This window comes from Thunnus albacares, chromosome 18 (assembly GCF_914725855.1).
Source record: "Thunnus albacares chromosome 18, fThuAlb1.1, whole genome shotgun sequence".
Lineage (NCBI taxonomy): Eukaryota > Metazoa > Chordata > Actinopteri > Scombriformes > Scombridae > Thunnus > Thunnus albacares.
Window position 1 is genome coordinate 14,170,151 of NC_058123.1, and position 23,072 is coordinate 14,193,222.

General features: G+C 38.2%; 1 protein-coding gene across 5 annotated transcripts in view; it reads right to left on the reverse strand.

Moving 5' to 3' along the window:
- Positions 1-23,072, reverse strand: part of rgs3a (regulator of G protein signaling 3a) — a 159,450-nt gene that overhangs the window by 71,828 nt on the left and 64,550 nt on the right. For 3 of the 5 annotated variants that reach the window (XM_044333614.1, XM_044333616.1, XM_044333615.1), the window contains 7 exons: positions 22,120-22,225; positions 21,132-21,564; positions 19,002-19,041; positions 17,125-17,447; positions 14,986-15,063; positions 10,560-10,671; positions 5,858-5,901 (listed from right to left, as the gene is read on the reverse strand). In XM_044333614.1, the coding sequence (XP_044189549.1) occupies positions 5,858-5,901; positions 10,560-10,671; positions 14,986-15,063; positions 17,125-17,447; positions 19,002-19,041; positions 21,132-21,564; positions 22,120-22,225 (1,136 nt within the window). Of the gene's footprint in view, positions 1-5,857; positions 5,902-10,559; positions 10,672-14,985; positions 15,064-15,338; positions 15,363-17,124; positions 17,448-17,552; positions 17,946-19,001; positions 19,042-21,131; positions 21,565-22,119; positions 22,226-23,072 lie in introns of those variants that run through there. The other 2 variants (XM_044333617.1, XM_044333618.1) reach the window with 2 other exon arrangements.

Genomic DNA, 23,072 nt, shown 5'->3' on the forward strand with positions numbered 1-23,072 from the left:
GTGTAATAAATTTTTACTCATTTTTTGTTCCTGAGTAGTAAGTGTTATTTCCTAATTGCTTATGCCTAAAAAGTATGAAAAAATGGCTATGATACCCTTCACACTTTGCTTTTGTGACCAAGACAGTGATATTTTGAAATGTAACTATTTCCAATGGGAAAATGGGCAAATTTGCACATTTTCATTCACATTAAGTCAGAAAAAACAACATATGAGTCACTGGATACAATGATGTGCAAATTTTCCCATTTTGCCATTGGAAATAGTTACATTTCAAATTGTCCAGGTCACAAAAGCAAAGTTTGAAGGTAATAATTCTATACTTTTTGAGGCATAAGCAATTAGGAAATAACACTTACTACCAAGGAATAAAATCTGTTACATAGTGTTATTTCTTTGGAAGTAAGTAAAACAAATTCACTGTGCAAAGAGATCATTTCAAGGTGGCTCTCTGCTTCAAAATGAAAGTTAAACACAGTGGACAAACTGAAAAACCTGAATAAACTGATGTCGTTTTGAGAGCCTAACCTACCTTGGCTTTACATTTGATGTTGTGTGAAACAGACTGAATGAGGTAATCCAGTGGGGACGTCTGCTGCATGATGAGTGGGTCATTTGGGAAAAGTTGTGCGTAGCGGTATGTGGGAGCCACATATGTTGTTGTGCGGTCCCTTGTGAGTTGGTGCAAATTTCCAATTTTGGTCTACAAAGATTTATGTCTGTGTATGCATCTGCGCATGTGTTAATGTTTTATCTAATTACATACTGTATATGTTGTATGTATGTGTGTGCAACTCCGGCTTTCCCAACTTTTTTTTTGTAAGCTGACATATGCTACGATACTTATAGAAGAACTGTGTCTGGTATTTTCTTCCTTTATTGGACAGTCTGTAGTGGAGAGAGAATGGAATGTTTAAAGAGTGGAATGATATGCAAGGCCGGTCTAAGGTCAGATATGAACTCACATATCTATCACGAGCATGGACACACTCCTAACAACGTGCTGTTCAAACAGACAACCAAACAAGCTATCAAACCAGAGATAGAACTGGAGTCGAATCAATTGGAATAGACCACCTCTAAAATAAAAAAACAGAATAATAGCAAGCAAAAACATCGCTCCTCATCACACTGGTTCATTCAGCTTTCATTATGCGTGTTTGTGATTGTTTTGTTGGTTGGCAGGAACAGTTTAAGTCTGCCAGGCAAATGCAATGTTTAACTAAAAAACATGTACAAAGCAAAGTGTCTCTTTCTCTCTTTCTCTGTGCTTGTGCGTGTGCGTGACCTTTGCACAGACAGGCCAGAAAGAGCAATTCAATTAGAGTCTATCACAGTACACACATCTTTCCTTTGAGTAAACATACACAAACACAGCAACACGGGTCACGGTCACTCAAAAACACTTAAAACATGTCTACATCTTCTCTGATGAGTGGAGTTCAGTTCTTTAGCTATTTAAGAGCTCCTCTCCCAGTCTCTTTTGATATATTATCCTCACACCAGTCTGCGTCACACACCAGTTTGCTCTGCCAGCGGGACCAGAAGGTCAACCACTCTGTAGACTGAGCACCACAGTAGTTTAGCAACTACTCACACAGACTATGAGTGTACCTCAGCGACATGGGGTAGGACAGAGAGGAGAGGAGAGGATGCATGTCGTAAACTATTTAGCATATAAAAGGAAATTGGCTTATGAATACAAGTCTAAAAGTACCGTTCTTACAGTATCTCTTACAGAATGTGAAAGACAGGAACAGTCAGAGTGAACTGTATTGTATGCAGTGTTTCATTGTGGCTACTGTTTGCTCCCTGAGGTATGAAATGAACTGCTGACAGGTGTATCAACTATAATAGATGACTGTACATTTTGTGTGTGCGTGATTGCGTGGGGGCATCTGGCAGGACGGCTGGAGGAATGAGTCTGACAGGGGAGTCGGGGGAAGCAGAGCCAAGTAATTCTTAAATGGACACAAACACACACATGCAGTCTTTGCTGTTTGTCTGTCTGTTTTCTTGCCTGTCTCCCACATTCACGTAATACATTAATATACTGCACTTATTTGGTATTTTGAGAGGATCGTTGCAAGGCTTTTGCCAAAAAAAAAAAACAATCACTCTTCTCAAGGTTAAAGTGTCAAATTGTCTGTGGTCCCTACTTCTGAGAGTGATCGGCAAATGTGAGATTTATTGTTGATATATAGCATTTATATGCCATCTTTTAAACTATGAGGAACCAAAAGCTTCGCAGAGAAAACAAAAATAAGAATTATATATATAAATCTAAATCAGTAAAAAGTGCATTTAAATAAACAATACAACACTGGAGAAAGAATGAAAATGATAAGATAACAAAGGCTACTGCACAACCCAAGACCTGATCCAGCCATTCCAGCAGACATTTTTTAATGGGTCATATAAAATTCAAAATCTGCTTTTAACTCACTCAAAACTCTCTCTCTTCCTCTCTCATGCTGTCTTACGTAAGAGTTTCTATTTATATATGTTGCCTAATTGGATAGAATGAATAATATTGTAGCCTTTTCCTTCCTCTCATTCTGTCTGGAAAGTCAAAAAAAGGCCCTTTAAAAGATTCATAAGCTGCTAATGAGGTTGTGCAGCACATTTCAAAGCACAGAAAAATAGTGACGATATACAGTATGTGTGTGTGTCTGCGGCAGTACGAGTTGAGGTTTATGTCGTTGCTCAGTGAAAAGATTAACCGTATGAGCAGACAGTTGCAGCCAAAATGAAGTGCAGACAAGTCACAGTAGCTGGATGGAAAAACAGAAGAAAATAGCCCCTTTGGCGTACATTTTAAACTACTTCTGTGATATTTTTAAGTGGGGAGTGTTGAAAAGCTCTACGTGTATAAAATGGTTTCCAAAAGACCAAAAAGAGTATATGACACTGCTTGGGCAAGAAATGAAGATATATTATTTCTGCAAGCTATGACAGTTTCATGGTCATAGCTTGCACTGTCAATTATCAAAGCAAGGTGTCACTGCTAACTCCCTGTTAGCTCGGGCTAGCTTTAGACTGGCATTTATCTTGTTCAAAATACATGCAAGAACCTGAAGAGAAATACACGCAACTTCATTCATCAGGAGGCTGTAACACACACACAAGGGTTTGCACAAGCTCCCCCTGATCTGGAACCATAACAAAACAGAGGGAGTCGCTTGTGCAGCAATAAGGACGGGACCTTTACTGGCTTGTAGCCCACAAATGCTGCCAACTGTGTTTGATGCAGCTTTGGCGGCGCATGAATGTCTATTCTCAGTTCCACCTGAGTGCAAAGAGACTGAAAAAAATCTATGAATACTTGATGTGAATGCAACATGAAAGTGAGGTGTGACAGCCTCTTAAAAGTCATTTCACAACAATTTTTTATACAGTGGATGTTAAATCCGTCATGAATATGTTTGCTATTTAAAGAATTGTTTTTTAATGTTCATACAGTTCATTTAATACTGCTTTAAAATTTTCATTTGGTATCCTGTGTCCTGTACTCTGTGTCCTGTTTCCTTCCTTCCCTGTATTTTAAGATCCAGCCACCCCCTCCACTAGGGTTGGGTTCCAATAGCTGGGTCCATTTTGGATCAGGTTTCCGGTCATCAAAATATCCAGATTTGCTAAAGTTTGATGCTATCAAGTATCTTGTCGAACCTTTAGTCTATCCTCACTCTTTGTTTTATTAGTGTAGAGCTGGTGCTCACCCATTGGTTAAAACAGCAACTAAACATCTCCTAAAGCAAATTATATCAACTCGTCGTCAATTAGCATTAATGCCATAAAAAATGACAAGAAGCTTGTGAAAAATAAGCTATGTGTAAGTACACTACATCTCCTATTTCAATATATTTCATCAACATTTCATAGTTTATACTCCTCATCTCATTTTCAGGTTGTAGCTGAATATAGGTTACCACTCTAAACTGTAGTGTTTCTGCCTTTTCAGCCAAAAAAAACACTAATCTCAATTGAATCTTTGTGTTATCATAAATCAAGTTACTTGCAAATGTTGAAAGCTAAACCTAATTATACTGAATAAATCAAATAATTATATTTGAAAGGATTTGAATTCCTCTGTATAACCAGATTTTATGCTGGATTTTGGGATATGATTAAATGTTATCAAACCCCAACCCTTCATCATGGTGCCACCTGACTCAACACCCTTGCTAGTACAAGAACCAAGGATCTGAAATCTGACTATTTCAGCATGTTGATGTTAGCAATTTGAGAAGATTGCAGCATATTTTATGCTCTGCCAGATGACATGTTTTATATAGAATCTGGGAATCTGGCTGAGGTGATGATGGTGAACTCCAGACATAGAACATAAAGGAAAATATCATGTCAGGTTGTTTTTTGAAGGTTGAAGAAAGCGATGAGTAGAAGTGATGAAAACATAACGTATGGCAACATTAAAAGGATGATGAAATCTGCAGTTTCATTTCCCTCTGCCTGCACACTTCCCTGGTTAAAAAAAAAAAACGCAATCAAATGGGCATGGAGAGCAGCAGTGGAAAGGGAGGGGCAGCTGAAGAGAAGGGAGAGGACAACCTGCTACCACCACCTGCAAATATGCTCATTAACTACAGCAGAGCTGCCAGGACAAAAGAAAATTTCAAGATTGGAAAACAGCCAAACAGGCTCCAAAACCATCAAATCCTATCAGATCTATCAGTTTCTGCCTCCTTCCCAGCAGCCTGCTTTCTCTCTATGCTCTTTGTCTTCTCCCCCCGCTGCTCTGTTTTAAGGCAACAGATTGGAAATTTTCATCTGAAAAACTATTGTCTAAGCATCGTAATGACTACTGGGAAGCCAGACAGTGATGCAGCATCGCACCAACTTGATGAATATTTGAACTGAAAATGTCGAGCTGCACTGAAGTAAAACATTCACATCCCTGGTTATGATTTGATGTGTTGAGAGAACACATGAACACATGCGGTTATTCGTGTAATTGAAAAGGTCATAATGTTTCCTTTTTGCTGCATTTGTTTTTAAGGTTTTGCTAAGGTCATTTTTCAGACCACTGGAATTCTATTGTTGCCATTTATCTTTTATACAGCTGAAACAATGGAAAACATTAGCCTTTAAAGTGCCACTTCAGTTACCCAGTGTTGAATTATCGGTGAACACAGCGATGAAATATTAACAATCATACCTTTCCCTTTTATCTTAAAATGACAGCCTGAGAGGTGTTGCAGTGGATGGAGGAAAGGATTATTGTTTTTCATAATAACAGTGAAACAGCAAAACAAATCACAATTTAAATATATAAATGCATCATATTTCAGCACATTTATATTGTTTTATAATGAACACTACTACATGCGCTGCATAGTACAATGTTACACATATTCAGATATTCCACAGCTTTACTTACACCAAGGATTATTATATAGTTAAATATATAAACTACTTTCATGCTAAAAAGTGAAAAATGAACCACTGAACTAATTGTTGTAAGCCAACCTATCTTGATGGTGCAATGATAACCTAATTTTAAAATCTTCATAGTGTGTGTTTAGCATTTCCTGTTGTGATATGCATGTAAATGCATGTTGAGCTCGTGTTAGAGACAAGTCTGAGATGGAGTCGTATCTGAGAAAGACACACAGAGGAAAGACATTTTCATTAGAGCTTTCTGCTAATCCTTGTGTCTTCTCTGTAATGTGATTTCCACTGGAGTCAATTGCCCCTCCGGCTCACAGACGGAATAGGCCGTTCACATTAGGCCCTCCTTCACAGTCTGTCTCTCTCTCTCTCTCTCTCTCTCTCTCTCTCTCTCTCTCTCTCTCTCTCTCTCTTTCTTTCAAACACACACAATCCTTTCTCTTCTTACCTCTGTCATGTGAATAAGGTAGAATCGCAGTTCTTCAGCATAATCTGTAAGACAAAGCAATAACAAGGTTAATTTAATACTTCCTGTGTGTCATCGATTTCCCTTACAGACAACTACTCAATCTTCTTTCCTCTGTTTCATTTTCACTTACTCTCTTCCTTTCCTTCTGCAACATAAAGCAGCATTATTATAGCAAGCTCTTTGATTTCCAACTATGATTGTGCCAAAATACTTTTATTGATGGAAAGCTTTTTACTGTAGGTCAGCCTTATAGACATCCACCCATAACTCACTGAAACAGCGCTCTTTGAGGCAGGCCTGTGGGTCTGGAGTCAAGATATATGGTTTTAATCGAATGACACAACCCCCCCTCCCCTTCCACACACACACACACACACACACATACACACATCTATCTATATGTTGTGGTGATGTTTACTATTTCATTACACGCAAGCACACACACAGCACTCTGACCATGACTGGCAATCTTGTCTGATGTTCAAGATCACAGTGAGGAGCGGGTGAGATTTAAAACGATTAAATACGCTCTAGAAAGACAGGAATCATCCATTCAACCCTACATAATGTCCTTTTCTCCACCCTTCCTTCTATCTCTCATTATCTCAGAAGAGCATCTATCTATCTGTCTGTCTGTCTGTCTGTCTGCCTGCCTGCCTGCCTGTCTGCCTGTCTATCTGTCTAATCTATGTCCATGAAACTGAGTAATAATAGTCAATGTGCTACTGTAGTTGCTACAGGTTGTAAGAAATGTGCATAGCAATGCAGGAAAGAACAGTCATGTATAAACTAATTCAACTCATTGAAGCTTTTTGTGCTGCAAAGACTGTGTAAAAAGGGATCTAGCACGAAGAGGATGAATGATTTCAGCAAACAGAAGCGGTTTCAATGTACATTGGGGCATGTGATGTGAACCTATACTTAAAATATACATTTTAAGGCTCAGTCTCACAACAGAGCTAGCACTCTTAACCAGCATGTTCAGCCTGTCGGCTTCACCAGTTGTGGCTCTGGCTCCTCAGCCACTGAATTTGACTGTTATCAGCCTATTGAACAGGCATTATCATCACACATATATGGGCTAATAGGGGCAATGATAGACAATGATTCACACAACATGCAACTATGTGGTTTCAGCAACGGCAGCGTCCATAGCAACCACCAAAGAAACAATAGAAAGCCTGAAAAAATCTTTGTAGTAACTGACAAAATAAACATCATATACATTCACTGAATGTAGATTATGAAAATAAAATGCATAGGCCTATTTCTTGCTAGAAATGTTATCAAAATGCATTTTGATGCTGAAACTCTCCTATCTAACTATCTTGCATTTTCCACTGAGAACAAAAGGAATGTCAGCCTTTTTCTCTTTGTTTTTTACAGACTAAAACTTGACAGTCACATGACAGCACATGCCTGATAACAGGCCTTCTGTGCCTTCTAGAAATAAATGGTTGCTAACGGCGTCCTGATTCTACTAGTAGGTTTAGTCAGCCCCTACTAGCCCATATATTTGGAACAGATGGGTGATGATAACACCTATTCAATAGGCTGACGACTAATATCGAATGCCTCAGCAGAGCAAAGAAGAGTGTACTGGCAAGCACAAACTGAAAAAACACATGTAGTAATCTCCTGCATACACTGAAGGACCTGTGACTCTTTAGAAAGAACAACTAACTCCTGCTTACTGATTTTGCAGGCAGGAGTGGTCATGGCCAGAGTGAGCGCTGTGGGAACAGCACGGCCTGAGTGATAGACTCAGTGTTACCATTTTCAGAAAATGTGTCTCTTTTTATAACAAACAGCAGAGGTCACTGTTGGATATCTTTCTGATTTCCAAAAACCAGCAGAGTGCAGTCACACAGTGCAGTACATGATATCACAAGTCATGAGAAAACCTATTGTAGTAACTCAAACATTCACTGGTGTCCACGTTTATAGTGTAATCTAAAGAATTATTTCGATACTGTAGGTCATGAAAATGCTGAAAATCCACTGCACACATTTAAAAAGACACGCCGATATATTTTGCATAATTTCTGTAAAGCTGGTAATCTCACATGGATGGGTGGGATCACATGCGTACACTAGATAGTGGTGACATACTGATATGTCAAAGGTAATTCTCTGTTACTCAAAACTGGAGGACAATACCAAAAAAGTGAGAGAACTCTTTTGCTTCCTGCACAACAGTCAGTGATTGTTCTCTGGCTAATTACATTTTTCCATCATGGATACAAGGATACAATAAACTTTATTGTCATCTATTGTCATCTCACCACCACATTTATACTTTTCAGTTCAAATTCTATATGTGATGACATGAAATTGCATTTCTCAGGGCTTTGGTGATAAGGTAGTGTAAGTGCAAGAAGGGAGTTTCAACTGTAAATTAATTTTTCCTCTAGTAATGGTGTAGGAATTGTCATAAAGACTTGACAAAGCCCTGTAAATGGACATGTAGAAGATGTCTTGTTAATTTACTAAGTACTGTGATTTTTTTGGATTGACACATGGTCATTTTGGCTGCAGGTGGCTTTATGTGTGTTTGACACCACTCTCTGTGTTTCCCACGCTCCTTAGCCTAGTATCGGGGTGACAGGAACACAGGAAAGCCCCTGTATTGAACTTGTACTGTGTCATTACACGCACGCACACACACATACACACAGATGTCAAACACACCCTCGCTGAAACAAACACAATCCCCCGGCGCCTCTTTCCTGAGTGACGCTGCCGAAGTGAAATAACAATGACAGGCTGCAGGGTGGAGATGTGTGTCCGCGTGTGTGTGTCCTCTCATGAAACACACACAGACACGCAAACCCTACTGAATCCCCTCCCTAGAGATCTCTGATTTTTTGTTTTGGGCGAAGGGCGGAGGTCAGAATTGCCCAGCGGACAGCAACACTGTCTGTGAGGAGGGGTGAATAGCTCTGGCCAGCTGGGTGCTACAGTATGTGTTGAAACTGAGAAATGCTTGACCACTGATTTGTCTATTTGTTACTGCAATCTGTTACTGTAATAAAAATAAAACTGTACAACTTTACTGTACAGGTAGCTGCAAAATGAATGTGTTTTTGTTGTATCTGCAATTAATAACCACATTCAGTGTTTGACATTTCTGTAGATTCTTGATTCTAATGTTGATTTAAAATACCAATAGCTGGCTTCTTGAGTCTGACTCAGCAAGTGTGCGTAGAAGCTACATTATATTGAAATAAGGTACAACTGAAAAATGTGCATTAACATTTTTTTTGGCTCTATACAAAGCAACAACAAAGGTGAGCTCAGGGCACTTTTATTTTCATTCACAGTTACTTTCCTTGGGGGCAATGATAGTGGGTTTTGTCACTTTTGCAGCTATGTGAGGCTACACTGACACACACACCCTCCACTTAAGGTCAGGCCCAGCCTTCCACTGAAAGGATCAAACTTATTAATCACTCAAAACTGCATTGATTTACACTGGCAATCAGTGATCTCAGACCCACAGTTGTCTCCCCTTACACTCTCAATAACTCTGAACACTACACCACCACTAAAGTCATTATTCCGCGAGACAGAACACACGATCTCTGTTCAACATGATCCTCCTAACACCTGTTATCCTGCTAAATCAATCCCATAATCCTGACACCGCTATCCTACTGCTTAGTCGTATTTATTGTCACTCATGCACAAACATTTTTGTTTTGTTTTTTGCTGCTCAGCATGTTTATCTATTGACTTGAAGTCTAATAGACAAAATCCATAGTTACAATCATTTTTTAATCTTTGCGACATGCATACAGTATGTTATAACACTCAGTTAGAGGCAAGAGTCACTTATTATGCACTGCACTGGTACATTTTCTTCATACGGGTTCTACAGTATGTGTATCCCCTTTCTGCAGGCTTTGTTACCAACCATGACTCTAGACCCTGCCCCTGTCTACGCCCACTACTCTAAACACAGATATTTACAGTGAGCCCCTACGTTATTTATTTGACTTGCCTGGGCTCTGTGGCCCTGATGGCCAAACTATTCTCTCCATATTGCCACAGGAGATGGTTGTTTACACCAAGGTGAATTAAAAAGACAAAGCAACAGGAACTTGGGCAGTCTTTCCCTAAATATCCTCTGGTTAATCTCGACTGAAAATATCACTCTAATCATACAGTAGTTCTGTATGTTTCTTTTTAGTTGTGCAATTCTGTGTTTACATGTTATATTTCCTGTGTTCTGGGTTGAACTGTAAAAAGTCTAACATGGTTTATGATTAGATAAGATTGTTTAGATATAGATTTTCATGTTGTAATTAAGGCTGATGTCTTTTTGGACTAAGAAATGTGTTGATGCAGTAAAATGCATCTCTCAACTCTTAAGTTTTGAGCTCTCTGTTGTCCTGAATGACAAACACACCAAACTTACTGATGGTTAAGACTTTACAAAATCACCTCAACACCTCTGACATGTCAGAGTTACTGTTTCATAAGAATAAATTATCTTTAGGAATTCAACAGAATCAATAATTTCTGATTAAATTTGTGACTTTTTGATCACAGGACAGACTCCTTAGATTCCCTCTTCTATGAAAAACTAATGATGAGTCCAGTAATTGCTGTCATGCCACAATTTGACACATGAATCCAGGATTTCAGTGTAATGACAAATGTGTCAACATTTACATACCGTCCTGGAGCCGCAGGTGTCGGAGGTACAGGGGACTCTGAAGGACGTTACACCTGCCTGGCTCATCTTCTCGAGTCACCAGCATTAGGTCGCTGTAGACGAATACTGTAACCTAAATCATCAGATAGAAAGAAGAGGGTGAAAATGGGAGAAACAGGAAGTGAAAAAGAGGATGAAGGAGGGGGTGAGGTTGAAAGGAAGGCAATGGGAAAATGGAGAAACACATCTTCATATTTCATCACAGTCTCACCAGTACTTCACACCTTCAAGTAATCACATCTCACAAACATACATCTGCTATCCTGTGAGATGCACCTAACACTCAACAGGTCTCACCCCCACAAGAGCTTTTCCCTCGCCCCACGTCCTAGCGCAGGAAATGCGCTTCACACATACATATTACAGTCATACATTTAAAAGCGGCCAGCATCTTATTTTGTAGCCTGTTGATCATGAAGCCTGTTGATCATGAAGCCTGTTGATCGTGAAGCCGTGAACAAATAGATCAACCTCTTTGGCGCTAATTGAATTAATTGAAGAAATTACTAATTGTATAGACATAAAAAGAATGCAGAGGGAGTTTTTTGTAGATCTAAAAAAAAAGCTTTTGATACAATTGATCACAATATATTATTCGACAGATTGGAAAGGTATGGTATCAGAGAGGTTGTGCTGAATTGGTTGAGAAGCAGGAAACAATTTGCAAGGATAGGTGAGCATAAATCAAGGTGCATGCATATTACTTGTGGAGTACCTCAGGGGTCAGTATTAGGCCCGAAATTGTTCATTTTGTACATAAATTACATGTGTAGAGTATCAAAAATATTGAAATTTGTATTGTCTGTGGACAACACAAATATTTTTGTTCTGGGGAGAATTTACAGCAGTTTTTGGAGGTGATCACAACAGAAATGAGAAAATTAAAATGGTGGTTTTACATAAACAAATTATCATTAAATCTGAACAAAACAAAGATTGTTTGGAAATTGATCACTCAAGTACAAGTGATGATATACAATGTCAATATAGAAAGAGTATATGAAAATTAATTTCTAATTGTGATATTAGACCACAAAATCTGCTGGAAACCTCATATTAGATATGTGCGAGACAGTCGGCAAGGAGTGTTGCAATACTAGGAAAAACACGGCACATTCTGAATCACAAAGCATTGTACACTTGTTTCTGTGTCTTAGTTACTGTGAGGACGTATGGGGCAACACCTACAAAAGCAGTCATTATGCATACTAACAAAAAGAGCCATAAAGATAGTAAACAATTTATGTGTTTTTTAAGTCATATACCTTGAAGTATATGGATCTGGTAGAATTTAACACAGCACAGATAATGTATAAAGTGAGAAATATTCCAGTACCAGGTAATATATAAAAAATGTTCTTCAACATAGAGAGGGGTTATAATTTGAGAGGAAAGTTTAATTTACTACTTTCAGTCAAGTCGATTGTAGTACATTTGAGTACGATTGATCATTTTAATTGTAGTAATAGGCTATCATAATCAGAATTCAAGTTTTAAAATATGTAATGTCTGTTTGGTTTTGTAGCCTTGGTGATAATGCATTCTAGTATCCAGACAGTGTCTGATAAAATATTGATTATTTATTGATTATGGGGTGTTAGAAAGACAGCTCGATGTGAGGGTTGCTTTTCATGTGTGCAGAAGAGGCGGTACTCTAGCCTAAACCTAATCACACAAATTTCTAAACTCCTTTCTCTGACACACACACACAGAAACACTACAGATTGCCACTTTTGATCTTTGACCAAGAGTTTTCCAACATGCCATGATGGCCCATGACTGGTTTCACGCTTCTGCATTGGTAAAGGGAGAAAAGTTATACCAGTAAAGCAATAAAATTAATGAATAACTGAATGACGAGAGGAACAGAGCATGAAAAAAGAAGAGACAGAGATACTGTAAATGATAAAAAAAAAAAAGAACCTAGATTATGTATCATGTTCACATATTTGAGTCCATGCATTGATGCAACAAGATAACACATATGCTGTAAGTCATGTAGATGGGCACTGTGACAATGCTTTTGCTTTTGCGGCTTCCTCGGAAGGATGAGATAGCAAAGAGGGTATTTCTGTAGCCAGTATGTGGTTTGACTGTGAGTGTGCGAGTGCATGTGCACGTACATTTGAGTGGGTGGAAGAGGATGTAAGTAAGGGTAAAGAAACAAGGACAAAGCACATGAGAGGAAAGCAGCAGTAAGCAACACTTTTCCCACAGAGAAACTATTAGATTTGTTACAAAATAGATGTTTAAAAGGTTTATTTTAACTCCTACTCTACAGTGGACTGTCTCACTCTATGAAGAATTTGAACTATGAACAATTTTCAGCCCATCCCAAAAAAAAAATGTGTGAAGTCATACAATCAACAATTTGGTTACTTAAAACTAACAAATGCCAAATAATGTTGTCTAAGTAACATTTCAGTCATCCAGATGTTGTGATATTTAGCATAACACACATAAATTGTCCACTTGGTCTTGTTTTACAATTGATAGACACAAATAAGTTATTTGTACATGATTACTGTATGTTGCATGTAACAGTATTGTGTATTTTTCCATAAATATATCCTGCACTATATCATGACTGTCAAGATAACAATGGCGCCCTCTGATTAAAACTTTAATTTTATCAGAAACTTTAATTAATGATTGACAATTTGGTATTAACTTGGTTTTAAAATATAGACTAATTATTTTTATTTTTAAAACAAAGACACTATAACAACATTTTGGGCCACTATTATACATTTGCTAAATACGTAATAGGCAAATCAAATTGGCATTGTTATTTATTAAGTATTCATTTATTTAATGAAAAAAGTCAATTTTGTCCAAATGTCACTTTGGACTAAGTCAAATCTGTGCAATGCTTGTTATTTGTGTTCAGACATTATAATGAAAGTGTTCCATATTTGTGTGAACAATAGAGTTTGTATGTTTGCCTCCAGGGCAGACTTATACAACTCTGGTGAGCAAAGAGTAAAAGCTGGAACAAGATCATTAAAAACAGCCTCTATAAAATGGCACAGTGGAGAGAAACTCCCTCCTGACAAACACTGGCTGTTAAATATTTGTTTAATGACAGACCCCAGAGAGAGGCCAGGATTACCTTCCATTCGAACAGTCACTGCACAGCAAAGATTATCTGACAGAGCAAATTAAAGAACTGTAGCGAGAGCTTAATTCAATACAACGATATGCTTTTTTCATTCTTTTCTCTTTGAAGATACAGTACACACAGACTTGCTTTGCATGCTTCCTCTGAAAAACAACATAGCATGTCAGAGAGGTTTTCCTCATTTGAAACGCAGATTCATGAAACCTTACATTTACACTATGTATCAGCCTGTGTGATTCCCACAAGAGTGATCATGTTTAACGTTCTTAGTGATGTAAATCATTTGACTGTGATAACCTCTGCTGCCAAAACATCATACTTTAGTGTACGTGCACGAATATCAAGGAAATGCAAATATTTATAAAGTCAATACTGATATATTAACGTGGCTAACACTAGCGAATGTTAACACCCTGTTTTTCCAGGTGAACTTGGCAAACACACATTCATTATACTATTGCTTAAAGTTATTATGTGTAACATTACAGTAATGCACCTGGTTCTGTTGTAATGTACTTAGTTTCTTTGCAGAATTACACATAAAATCCTACAAGCTCACGAAACCTAATGCATTTCTTTCAATGCAAAACATTTAAATTATAGTATATAGAGTATTTCTACACCTACAATGTTGAAATACTTGTGTCAGGATAAAAATGATTATTTTAAACTTCTGAAACTTCTGAAAGAAGGAGTACCTTGATGAGAAAGTGTTACATATTCTCCACTTTTACTATAACAACATACTGCATATAATACCTTAAAATAATGCAGAATATTATTGAAAGGTGAGCTTTATATATTGTGAAAGCATCATTAATATATATAAAAGGAGCAACAGCTTCTTTTGATACATAAAACAGACTTTCTCAGTCAGTCAGACCTGTGGCACACTCCTCCTTCATTTCTACCTTCATCCTATCAATTATTCATTTCCCACAACTCATGTGAACCTGATACTTCAGAGTAGTTACAAATTCTTCAGAGATGTTCAGACATACCAGGATGTTGCTTTTGACTTGTACTCCGTCTCTCTGTACATGCATAACTCGAAAACACACACACGTTTTGACTTAAGATGTGCATCGAGGCAATGGACCGTCACATTCAGTTTGGACAAATAAACCCCATAACTGGTTGTGACAAACGAATAAAATGTTTACCACAATCTGTTTGTGGTATTCAAGAATTTCCTTTTTTTTAACAGTAATGTGGAAAATGTTGTTACATACTGCTAACATGTACAGTAGCTTTTTTTCCGCTTACCTTTAGAGAGTGGTGCTTGCTCTCATGCAGTATCATCTCCTCGGATATGATGAGAGCTCTGCTGCACAGGTCAAGAGGCTAGACAGAGAGCAACAACAGATAACACAGACTGATTATAACACAAATTTTGAGGCTAAATACTCATTAAGCACATTTATTGATAACTGACAACTTTAATCAGATGTTTATTAATGACCACTAGTAAATATTGCTTTAAACATTATAATATATACAATTATCCTTAGCCTCATGTCAAAATCGTGAACATATGTTAAGAATTTTTCAGATAAAAATCAAAAATATGATATTACATTTGCTATTGATTGGTAAAATAAAACACAAGGTTGCAGTACCAAGTCCATTTTGGCTCCCAAATCCGAATAATCTGCTAGACAGTTCACAGCAAGACGATTCTTCACTGTGTGAAACTCAACTGAAAGTGATTCTATGAAGGAAGAAAGTGTGCTGCAACTGTGACTCGGTATGTGTGGTCTGAGTATGACAAGACACTGACACTTAAAATGAACTAGTGCGGCAACGTGGGAGGAGGGGACTTCCTCTCAAGTTCAAGGTGTGACAGAGGACCAGCTCAATATCAATGTGCGTAACCTTTGCATGCTGTATGTAATAGGATCATAGTTATGCTTTTCTATATGATAAACAGGAAATGCCACTATAGTCATGTCATGTTAAAAGTGTAAAAACAAATTAATGAAATACCCGAAGATACCAGTAGTATTTTAAATGTTGAAGGAGATGAAAATATTGTATAACAACCATCTTATCCCATGATGGTCTTTATTGGTTATTTAATGTACGTACATTTGCTGAAATAAGAGCTTTTATTATGCAACAACACATGACTTAACATATCTTGCCTCTACTTCCTAATTTGTGCTATTCTCCATTTAGAAAAATATAAACAGTCTTTCCTATCATCATACTATGAAGTACAGACAGTATATGTAAAATTTTCAGCACACAGCGGAGGGGATGAAAGTTGGACAGATCGTAAAATCATCCATAAAAGCCAAAACAACCTTTTTAATTTAGTCAATACAGTTCCTCATTTAACCTAAAAAAGAGGTTAATAAAATAACCATACTGGTTGCTCAGTTTGTAACGCAGACTTCCTAGATTCACTTTAACACCCCCTCTGTCTCTTTGTGGTTTGCTGTCTCTCTTCACAGACAGACAAACTGTGAAGTACTGCTGCCTAATGGCATACATACCCATGAGAGCCTTCATGACTTGAAAATTTGAGATCTTTAAACAGAAAGGTCACAATATTTCATAAATGAGAGCATGTGACTGAAAACCTCAAATGTCTACTTCCTTTTGACCCAATATCATATTGAGCATCTGGTGCACTATTATACATGGATTTCCCTGTTTGACCACTCAGTGCTAATGTTCAGAGCATCATGGTGACCTAGTGGTCTAATATGTATACCACATAACCACAATGTCCACAGCTTAAGTCATTTGCATATCCTCTCCCTCTCACTCCTTATATTATCTCTCTTTCTTTATACTGCATCCTCGTCATTTTTTAAAAAAGATTTCAGTGATCATGACCCAGTCAACTCGAGATTAGAAAGCTGAAGTTGAAAAGATAAACACCACTCTCAAGTTTGAACAGATAATGAACTGCAACATAGCCTGAAGTTGGAGACACTAATTCCTGTGGGGGACTTTTATATTTTTTATAATGTTTGTGATTGTTTTAATGATCTTGTAATCTTGTGTATATGTAATGTGATCTCAATGAGATCTCCGAGATAAATAAAGCTCAACTCGACAGCTGCAGCTTAACTTAGCATTAAGACTGGAAACAGGAGGATACAGCTAACAAGGGTCTGTACAAAGGTAACAAAATCTGCCAACGAGCACATCCAAAGCTCACTAATTAACATGTTATATCTTGTTTGTTTAATATATACCAAAAAAAAGTGTAAAAACATATCAGCATGCATTTCTGTACAGAGGCTCAGAGCTAAAGATTGGGATGAAAATACTGTAGTGCCCTAAAATGTATACAATAAAGCACAAATCATGATGCCCCAGAATTGACTGTAAAATCACCAACAAATATAATTGTAAAAACAGACAGACATATATTCACACAAATTGGCATACCTGAACAAAGATGGGGAAGATAAGGATCTTGGGTGCCACTTTAACATATCCGTAGTTGGCATGTGGAGTGTGTGAGCGGACGATGGTACAGTTCTGGTAATTGGCAAAGTTGGCATTCTGCTGTTGGTAGTTGGGGGCATTAGTGGAGGTGGATGCTGTCTTTGTTGTCTTGGAGTTGTTGGACCGACGTAGGAAGCCAGTACGACTGGAGAGACCCACACCACCTCCACCACTACTACTACTCATACCTCCAGAAAAAGCACCCCCACCACCACCCTGGCTCTGTGGACCAGAAGCCTGCCGTGCGGGATATAACCTGGCAGCTGAAGAACAAAAAGAGGAAGCTGAAGCAGGTAAGGGTAAAGACACAGATTAGGCTACATAGAATTTGTGGAGGCATTTATAGTGGCACACTTCTAGGTACTGACTTGGGTGTGGAGTAATCTCTTTCATAATGTACTTGGAGAGCCTAAATAGTTTGCCATTTTGGAAAATACGCTTATTCGCATTCTTGCCAAGAGTTAGATGAAAAGATCGATACCACTCTCAGTCTGTGAGCTAAATATAAAGATGGAGCCAGGAAATGGTTAGCTTAGTTTAGCATAAACTGCAAACAGGGAGAAACAGCTAGCCTGGCTCTGTCCGAAGGTAACATAATCTGCCTCCCAAGCTCGCTGATTAACACATTATATCTCATTTGTTTCATCTGTACAAAAAGTGTAAAAGGTTTAAGTATAGTATAAGTATAAGGCTTTTGGGGAGATTTTGTTGCCTTCAGACTGAGCCAGGCAAGCTGTTTCACCATGTATGCAGGCTTTATGCTAAGCTAAGCTAACCAGCTGCTGGCTGCAGCTTTATATTCAGCACGCATACACGATAACCATATCAATCTTCTCATCTAACTCTCCCCAAAACAGCTAATGAGCATATTTCCCATGATGTCAAACTATTTCTTTAAATTCCTCCAGGCCTCCATGGTCTTGGTGTAATGGAGGTTCTGGCTACACAGTCATCAAATTTGAAGCTAAAGATGTCCAACTGGCAGTGAATCAACCAATCAAAGTTGTTATCCCTGCAGCACATGTGTCACCACTTTGGGTGCAGATTAAATACAAATTGACAGAATTTCCTATCTTCAGGGATCTGATCTGAACAGTATACTTCCCTCTCTTATTGTCATTGTGTTTCCAGCTACCTGTATGTACAAAATGACGATTGTTACTGTGATCATAGCTGGTCTTCTGCTGGCTTGACATGAAAAAGCTAGAAACCACACCACATAGTTGCTCAGCTGAATATAAGCTGGAAGAGGAGCTAAAAAAATCAGTTTTTATTGTAGCAGAATTCCTTTGTTCTGTGTGTGGTTTGCCTTTTAGTGCTCCATAGTGTTGTGGGCAACATGTTATTTCAAAAAAGGGAGGGGATGTATATTTGATATTTTAAGCTGTTATACTATATATGTTGCTGTTATACTGGTCAGGTTCCAGAAAAAACAAAAAAAAACAAAAAACAAAAAAAAACCATTGTGAGCATAAAACTGGTGATAACTGATTCTTCCCTTTTTCAGGATCTTTGACAAACATTTAAAAGGTTTTCAGTAAGTAATTTAGGATTTCAACAGTGAGCATCAAAAGTATTTTGCATGTGCTGTATTTCTAAAGCCAGACTACAGACACAGGGTGCCAAATGTTGAGTGAAGGTCATTAAAATGATAATAACCTGAAATGTGAGGTCAAAAATGAAATTGACACTGGGCTACATCCAAAATAATAAAGGCACTAAAGCCAACTTAAACAAAGGCTTTCAGCCAAAATTCCCAACAGAGTTCAATGTAGCCTTTTTACTAAACATTGCATGAGTCTTGAATCATGTCTTACCTAATGTTCCCTGGTTGTCTTGGTAAACAGGCCTCAAGATCTGAAAGCAGAATAATATGAAATGACATAAATATCAAATAGGCTTGCTGAAGCAAAAAATGAAAACTCACGAACATCTAGGATGGAGTAAAGCCTAAATACATATTAAAATAATGACATAAGATACAGTAATTATTTAATCACTAAACTGATGCTATATTGATAGTTGATTCTTGCTTTGACTTTCTATGGTGTGATATTGATCCTGTAAGATATCAAGATAGGAAAGGGATGCCATAAGACATAATTCCTTAATTTAAAAAAGGGGGAGTATAGAGGGGATTTTAAAGATTTTTTAATCATATTTGTGTCCCACATTTCTTTTTCTGTGTTGATATGCAAAAGGTTTAGGGATCAAACTCTACATTATCATCTGTGGTTTCTAGCATGACACTGAATTTAGTTTCTAGGACTCAGCTGAGCCTGTCTGAATCGCGCTGGACTAAGTGAGGCAGTGAGGGTTTCTAACTGTCATAACAAATTACAATCAACGGTGGGAATAAAGATAGGAAGCCGCCACCACTTCACGTGTTGTTCAGATGAACAGGCGAAAACAGAAAGATACAAGACGTTTTCGACATATCATTAGCACATTTTTCTACCAGCTTATTGGGGGGAGATATTTACTGCAGCGTGTGCTTTCAAAGCTCTTTGTTTTATGAACTAGAGTATTGTGTCGGCGCGATATGTCACCAACATGACCCATTTCCACGGGGCCTTCGGTATATTTAGCCTGCGATGGCCACCACGAAAAACTCACCAAATTCCTGCCTTTGGGCAGAAGTGGTGTCTATTTGAAGGGGAATGTTTGTGCAATATGTTAGCAACCTTTTTCCAGAGGCTAACAGACCACTCTACTCTCTTTCTTTTAATATACTGTCTGTCATTTCTTTCATGAATGTCTTATTCACTCAATCTGCTTCTGTTCTTTCTTCTAAAATCAATTTCATCTCATGTCTGGGACTGCTCGCCACACACTGTCTTGCCCTGCACTACAATGTTCCTTAAATGAACCTCAAGCTGAAAAGCATTCACAGATGAAGACTTACTCTGCATGAGGCACACAGACACACAGACTTAATCAGACACAGAGGTATAAGGGGAAAAAAGGAGAATTTAACTTAACTATCAACTCTACATATGACAGGAAAAAGATGTAGTTTGTCAGAAATGTTTTGGTGGTCTTAAGCAACGATTTAGAAACTGTAGGCTAAACCTAGATTGCAAGCAATAACACACAGAGGACACTGCTGCAGGAAGACTGTCTCCAAACTTTTTTTTTTTTTTCCTTTTGCTTCAACATGTTTGTTAGGTGGTTAATGGGTTAGTATTGTAGGGTTACATTGGTGTTAGCTGAGGAATTCAGTTCAGTCTTTTTGATTTAATGAATTTGCTTTATTTTGCTTTAATGATGAAAGCTTTTACCTCATATACTGTACATGATGTCACTAAATGCAACCATAAGTACATGTTGTACAAGATGTCATGTAGATGCTATACTGTGCATGTACATCCATGTTATACTGCATGTGAATGTGTTGGAGTTTGTGTATTTTCATAAAGTATGCATTAAAGTAATATTTTTGTTGTATTCTTTCCCTTTCATAAATGCCAGATTCTTCATGTACTGCTGTAGAAACCATGGCATACAGATGATTTATCAATAGGATATCTGTAAGATAAATGATGTCAGATACATATGCATTATTCTCCTAACATGAACTGTGCTTAGTCGGTAGTATGTAATGAAAGAAATATTGTCAAAGCTTGACATAGTAAAGGCATACAATGTATTATTAACAGCTACAATTTATATGTTATTGTCTCCTCTTTCTTGTCAGGGTATTCCATATCTACATGACACTGTGTGCACTGTATGTAGTGTGTTCAAAACATGTCTTGAAGCACAAATCAAAGAGACAACATTAACCCAAATGGCCCAGACATACTGTATATACAGTCCTTCTATCTATCAGCACCAGGGATGTAAGGTAAGGAGACATATCTAGGATGAGCCACCATATGACCCTGGTGAGGATGAGGAGGACGAAGGAGATGATGAAGATGCAGCCCACCACCAGTCTGCGGTACCTGGCTTCCAGGATTGATGGGGGCCAGGATGATGTAGTTGTCCCCATTAGATGCCTTCACCCTGGTGCCCTTCAGTGTAGCAGTGTGTGGGTGATGAAGGTGTCGCGGTTTCCCGTCCAGCTCCTCGGCCGATCCCCCCTGGGCCCCCCACCCGAGGGTCCCTACACCTACACCGCTGCTATTTCCAGCTTCAGAGCCGTTGACCAGCAGCCTGCGGCTGGCAGCGGCACGGTGGTGGGCTGGGAGAGGTGGCACAGCTGGGGGGGTTTTGCTTGTGCCGACATCTGGAACACGCCTGCGGGTAGGGGGCGAGGGGGCATCATAGTTTGAGGTGGAGGGCTTGTAGGAGGGCCGGTGAATGAGGCCCTCAAAATTAGGCTTAGCTGAGGGGCCGGTGCGCCACACCACCACTGTGATTTCATTGGCGCTGTTTCTGCAATGACAAGAGAGATGATGATCAACATCTGGTAGACTGTAAAGTTAATATTTTGTGCAAACGGAGGACAAAATTGATGAACATGTAAATGTTAAACTATAAATTACTTTTATTATTGTATTTGTGCATCTATAATACAAGAATTCAATCAAATCCTTACATATATATATATGATGTACATACACTCATCAATTAGGCAAAAACAGGTAATGAAACATTTAATATAACTGAGATTATGTTGTCCTGATAAATTATTTGCATCACAGCATCTATTGTGCAGTCATTTCCTCACATCACTGGAAGCTGAGTACATACTGACAGCTTCTAAACTAAATAATATCTTTTTAGCAGAGATCTTGTTCAGGTATTGAGCCAAAACTATTAGTCATCACTGTGGCTCAGATTATAAATCAATCAGGATGCAAAATCAATTCTTCAAACCTCTAATTTATTTGATAAATTACAAACCATTAGTCCTTAATTCTGAATAAGCCAATGAAAAGGATTCCACTACATCCTGGTGTAAATCCTCTGGTGTGTTGGAGTCATTACCTGATAGCATGGGCTAAGTCCACACATTTCCACTGCTCCACTGGCTGACCATTTAGCTGCAGAAGAGTATCCAACTGCTGCAGACCTGCCTGATCTGCTGGACCCCCTGCCAGAAGGAAGGAAATGGAAAAAAAAATCTTATCATTACACACCTTCAGGTACCACTCATGCTACCCAGGGCTACAACTCCATAATATTCTTCAGTATTGGACTTCTCAGACTGACAAATGACTGTACAGATGAAGTAATAAAATAATAATCTGATATTATGATACTTAGTTGTTTCCTATAGCGAAGTTTTGAATCCCTCTCATCTGTCTAAAGGGACAGTAATGATACAATCAACTCCAGATTCAGAATCTTGTTCAAGGCATGGCAGCAGGGTGGACACCTGCCAACAAGGGGGCTTGACTCCAAGTTTTCCATTTGACAGGCAGGCTCCCTATTAACTGCAACACCCTGCTGCATGAGTCGATCGTAATGGCAATTTTCAAAGCTACCAGTGGAACACCTAAGAAAATCACTAACATTAAAGTTTAATGACGCAAGATGCATTCATGAGATGCCAAACTCAGGTCAATAAATGTGAAACAAACAGCATAGCATACACTAGGCTGTTTACACAGCATTCTCACAGCATTCTCACTGGCTGTTTACACAGCCTAGTGCCTTTAAGTTGGAATACAGAGAAGAGTTTCTGAGTTAAGAAGCAGTTCATCCACCTGTTTTGATTCCATAAACTTTATATGTATAAAGGTGTTTCAGTTTCGTGCCAAGCTCATGTCATTAACATAATTAAAACTAGTAATCTACTGTTGGCAGTTGTGCCAATGAAAATTAAAAACCTCACTTAAAATCTGACTCACAGTATTACAATCAAATCATAGGTAAAGTACCTTTGTTTATAGCTGCTTTTAAAACTATCAATGTATAATTTTGGGTGGAAAGCCTCC